Raw genomic sequence first — 5883 nt, 5'->3', positions numbered from 1 at the left:
ATAAAATGCTATCGAAATTTGACGATTTACAGTTGAGAAAAGCGGATACAATAACCATGAAACACATTTAATTGGAGGTTCGTACTTGAAAGTGTTTATTATCATCTTTCAACTCCTCTGTTTTCTCGCTAATATTATCTTATTCCTGAATACATATTACAATTACGCTATATATTTGAATTATTATTGTGGCTATACTCTGCATTATACACGATTTTTTTTCCGAGTGAAAAATTATTTAAGTGCAACTAATAATAATTTTAGAAATATGGAAGATATTACTCGGGAAAATTTAATTTTGATTTCAATATTTTTCGTTTTTAATTAATAAAAATATTTTTTTAAATTTCCATGATGCTTTTTTTAGAACTATGTTTAACGTAGTTTTCTGTTCCATATAATTTTCCAACTTAAAAGATTTTAATCTTAATGAAAATCAAGACAGAAACTAACGTACTTCCTCCTTCTATGACTCTCCACACGCTAATGGTGAAAGTATGCGAAGCGTTGCCATAGGTAGAGAGTTATGCTCTACTCCACCTGTAGCCCATTTCGATCGCCAATAAATTAATTATTGTTACATCTTGTAATAAACTGAATATTAAAAAAAAAAAAGCAACCGAACATCGAAAGTGTTATTTTTGAAAACATAAATAAATAAAAATTCGCATACTGCGCATCTGCGGTTACTCAAACTAGGGAAATCTTCAAGTTAAAATTAGTTAACTCTGGGTCCAACTGACACGCATTTACGTACATGGTGAGAAGAAATTTTGAAATCTTACATGTAGTTGCTCCCGTAAAATCTGTTTGTGACTGAGGGTTAGTTTCCTTGGTGAATTCGGGCTTAAGGGGTCTGAACTTTGGAGGGCTCTCTTGGGACCCTATTTCCCAGGTTACGGCTACTTCCTATGTTTTCTGAGTCAGATTTCGTAACTTAAATTAAGGTCTGCACTTACTAATTAGCATATTTGTGGTCACCCCCTCGAGCCATCAAGATTAAATCTTAAAACATGATCCGATCATTAAATCAAAAATAATTCAGGATGGTTCGTTTTTTTTAAAGATATATTTGTTGACTAATTATGCTTTCAGATGTCTTAATAGTGTTTTTTTTTTTTTTAGAAAATTCTTCGAAACTTAATTGTTGTTTTCACTTCCACATTACAAAATCTTTTTCAGAGGCCGGGATAGCCTGGTTGGTAGGGCACTGGACCCATATCCAAGAGTTCGTGGGTTCGATCCCTGCTGGTCGAAGACTCCCCTTGTAGTAAATGGTGACTGATGTACGTTAAATCTGTCGAGTCACAAAGTCTTCCATGTTCCCATAACAAATCATTACCTCTGGGGGTACTGATCCAGGAGTTTCCTTGTCTTCTGAATTGATTCAAAATTACAAGGCTACGGAGTTGTCCTTTAGCATTCGTAAACCCAAAAATTAGGTCTGCTGTTCAACGACGGATATAAAATTATAAATAAAAATCTTTTTCAACGACCGTACAAGTTAACAGGTATGTATGTATTTAGGAAAAAACAGCGCCCGAAATGTCGGTTATCGTATGACCCATTAATAATGTTTTGAGTAAAAAGTAGGCGTTACTATTCGTTATTATTATATAATTCTCTATTTTTAATGAGAAAGTAACACCCTCGTATAAAAAAATAAAAATGGAACTACGTGATCTAAAACGTTTAGTAAGTTCAGTATTTATTTTATTTCTAGACAGCGACATGTTTTTGTCGGTCTTCATTAACTCTCTGCTGGGGGTGATCTAGTCTTAACATACATTTTGTCTTCTTCAAACAAATGAAACTGTAATACATTTTTAAACAAAAAAATTAATTACATAACTTTTTATTATATATAAATAATTTTCATTTTTAAATAAATAGTTGCACGTGTTGTAAATATTTTTCACTTAAATTTTTTAATAGCTATTTTTTATACCTTTTTTTTTTGATAGCTTTGAATCCTTTTTTATGCCTTTTCTGATAGCTAAGTATCTCTAGTATAGTTAGTATACTAGAGATAGTATCTCTAGTTAGTAAATATCTCTAGTTAGTTAGTATCTCTAGGCTGTCGTATAGTATATAGTTAGTATATCTAGGCACTAAGCTGTCGGGTTAGTAAAGATGCTCAATGCTAATCAAATTGTCATCATCATGACGCTGGTCATAAAATTATGAAGCTTTAACTATCATGGCTCCCTGTTCCACAATCGGTAGTTGCAGGAGTTTAACTATCCGTGTATACTTTCATTATTTTGATATTTTAAATACAGTTTCGACTTTTTCTTTCATTCTAATAGCACCATAATTATGAAAATTAGCTCATTGAAAAAGACTTTTTTAGCATGTGAGTCGCCATCTGCAGTTACACTAATTTCTTAAATTGATTCAAATGGCCCCCTAATCCTAGTTTTATGCAGATAGGAATAATTTAAAACATTGTTTTCTCAATTTTGCTATCATTTTAAAAAAATTATTTCCAGTTCATAGCAACATTGGTTGTGTATTATAATTAATGACAACAAGGAAATTTATAATTCTTTTAATTTCTTATCAGAAATCAGCCAAAAGTTAATCAGTTAAGTTTAAGTTTCCATTTCTTTTTTTTCTTCCTTCATGTATTTTAGAAATAAATTTATTTTGAGAAATAATATTGGATTTGATGACTTCCATGCAGACACCGCTTTTGCTACTTAATAACTTAATCGATTACCCGATATGACATTTGCGTGACAAAATAAATGGCATAATGATTACTTAAAAAAGGTTCCAATAATTTTTTTTTTTAAAAATACATTTTTTATTATAAATTACTCTGCATGTCATTCATTTAAGGGATTACAAATAAATATTGCAGTCAACAAAGAGAGCGTTGTTTATAATGAATCCTTTATCCATTTTTTTTTTTTTTTTTTTAAATAAAGAAATATTATTTCTAGCCTCTAGAACGCATGTAGAAATGCGTTTTATGCTGCAATATATAATATTTACATGGGACATGATTTTTAAACTGCGAATTGAAGTATATAACTCTTTTTATGGCACTTTGTATCGTTGATAAAAATCAAATAATCCTAATTTTCTTTTGGATAAATGACCTTTCTAACATAAATTATTTTAATTAAAATTCTCATCTGTTTTAATTTCAAAATCAAGGTAAAAAAATCGCTGATTGAACTGAAAGAAGATAGTTTTGTTAGTCTCTTAAATAATTAAATGATATTCTTAATAGAAAAAATAATAAAAGTTTTGTTTTCAATTTTTTGCTTTTTCGCTTTTACATATAATACTTTCCGATACTTAGACAACTATTTAAGTTACCCCGTTCTTATTGATTTATCGTTTGAAATCGAAGAAAAGAGCAATGTTCCCTCTGTCACCATCTGCAATTTAAATCGAATGAAAAGACTGTATCATCGTTGCATGAAAGACAGCGAACCAATGGAAAATTGTCCAAAGCCAATCAAAGAATCTGCGAATTTACCATTCTTAATTTCGTCTGAAAGAAGGAATTTCTTCTCGTGTGGAACACACGTCAACAAAACAAATCACCATCTTGGAAATTTTGAATTAGAGTTCCTCACTAATTATTCGAATATGGATGAGAAAAGTAGAATGTATGCCGGATACCGTTTTCAAGAATTAATCACCAAATGCACTTTCAATGGAAAAAACTGCCAACCTCAAGATTTCATTTTGTTTCCAAACCTGCAGTATGGAAATTGCTTCACCTTTAAAAAAACAGCCGACATAAAAGCAAGCAGATATTTACCTTATCGCGGTTTAGAACTTTTCTTGGATATCGAGGAAAGTTCCTATATGGATAAAGTATCGCCAAGCCTTGGAATAAAAGTATTAATCCACAATTCCTCGGAACTACCCAATCTGGAAGAAAAAGGAATATTCCTCAGCGCTGGATTTGAGACAAGCATTACACTTGGCGAAACTGTGATGGAACGATTACCAATACCTTACAAAGATGAATGCAAAACTTATGACGCCAACTTGAGTCAAAGCGATTGCATCAAATCGTGTATTCAAAATGTTAGTTACATCAAATGTGGGTGCGTTGATCCAACAATTCACGCAGTTCAAATAAATAAAAGACATTGTAACTTGACTGACACAGTGCAAATGTGTTGTTTAGAGGATGCCCTTAGGGATTTGGCTATCGGCAAATTCGACTGTCAATGTCCATATCCATGTTTATCAGTAAATTTTGATCAGCATGTTTCGAAAGCAGTTTGGCCTTCGGAAAATTATTTCAACCAGTTTCTTACATCTGATAACTCTTCTTTGATGAGTTGGAAGACGTATTTAAAATATTTTAGGGAAAGGTTTGCTTTACTGAAAGTTAATTTCGAATTTTCTAAGAAAGTAATGATGAAGCAGGTACCTGTTTATCGAAGTGACGAACTTTTCGGTTATTTTGGTGGTGCTCTTGGACTTTGCTTCGGGGCTTCTGCATTTTCATTATGGGTAAAAGTTGAGTATTTAATGAAAGCAATAAGACATTTTCTGTAATTGCCAAAAATTGTTTTGTTACATTTATAAATTTAACATTATAAGTTTGTGTTAGTAACAAACAGATCTGGATGACTCTCTTTTTCGATTGATATATATCGAAAATTTGTCCATAATTATTTAATTCATTTGTTATTTAAAAAGAAAATTTTGTTTAATGACTGATTTGAATAGATATTTTGCGATTGTATGGATAAGTATTGGAGAAATAAGTATAAAATATATGTCAGTCCCATAAAAAGGAACAATAATTTTTCAGTCCATTGTGTTGGTACCTTTTTTAAAAGAATCTAAGAATAAAAAACGCGTTTCTCGGTTGCCATCTTTGAAAATAATTTGAAAAAAGTCACGAATTATTTATTATAAAAGCACTGTATTTCAAATTAAAAAGTAATGTAATAATAGTTTTTCTGAAGAAATTTTAAAAATGTGCATTACTATAGTCAATCTACGATATCTCTAAGAGGAAATTCGACCAATAAATAAGAAAATTATTCAATTCAAGAAGCCTACATTTTCCCTACTTGATTACCTAATACCTAAGTGGGGTATTTCAAATTGGAAACTATTTTCGTTCCAAAAGCTATATATATTTTTTAAAACTGATAATTTTAGATTCTTTGTTGTCTGAATGTACAAATTTATAAAGAGCGTATAGGTATTATATATATTATATGCATACATGTACGCTTGTAGGAGGGATAAAGGAACAGCCTTTCAAAGTAACGCTTTCAAGGGAAAGGAATTTTGACAGAAAATTTTGGACAGACAGCATAATAGCCGCTGCTACCGTATAAATTTAGAACTGGCACCAGGATTCACACACTGCTGGACACCAGGATCTGCCTAACGTCTATCCATCATGAAGTTGATTGAACGTTGAGTTGAAGTCGGTAAAATAATCTGAGGAAGGTAAACTATAAGGAAAAAAATAGCAGCTATAGACATCATTGAAGTGCTGGAAGTAAACGCGAAGAGGGTAATAAGTAATGAATATGACTATACTTCTGAATTGTCAACTCGTGAACATAGCTTGAAGCAACATCACGTTGTTTTTTATTATATTAATCTCGGAGGAGTAGAAAGCGTCACCAGACTGTTTAAAAAACTTGAACTTTTCGGTAGAACTTGAAATTCACAGAGGAACATTTACTAGTAAGCCGATCAGTGGATAAACAATTTCGCAAATGGATATAAACAGGTTGATTGTAGTCCTAAGTGCTACTACTGAGTCCTCAACACAGTAATACGTTCAAAGTCAAGCAAATTAATTCATCCAATTCATTGCCGCTTGTGTATTGGGTGTTTTTATAATATCCTGGTCTATTAGCAACAGCAATCATAAAATTC

General features: G+C 31.4%; 1 protein-coding gene across 1 annotated transcript; it reads left to right on the top strand.

Moving 5' to 3' along the window:
* Positions 1-3408: 3408 nt before the first annotated feature.
* LOC147807556 (degenerin mec-4-like) lies at positions 3409-4533 on the top strand. Its single transcript, XM_087166685.1, has one exon. The coding sequence runs from the start codon at positions 3409-3411 to the stop codon at positions 4531-4533; it is 1125 nt and encodes a 374-aa protein (XP_087022811.1).
* The last annotated feature ends 1350 nt before the right edge of the window (positions 4534-5883 follow it).

Source organism: Parasteatoda tepidariorum, chromosome 6 (assembly GCF_982258835.1).
Source record: "Parasteatoda tepidariorum strain Cologne lab strain chromosome 6, Ptep-v5.0, whole genome shotgun sequence".
Classification (NCBI taxonomy): Eukaryota; Metazoa; Arthropoda; class Arachnida; order Araneae; family Theridiidae; genus Parasteatoda; species Parasteatoda tepidariorum.
This window is presented reverse-complemented; position numbering and strand designations above follow the sequence as displayed.

Coding starts and splice junctions, on each gene's coding strand:
- LOC147807556 (XM_087166685.1), top strand. CDS start 3,409: ATGAAAAGACTGTATCATCGTTGCATGAAAGACAGCGAACCAATGGAA.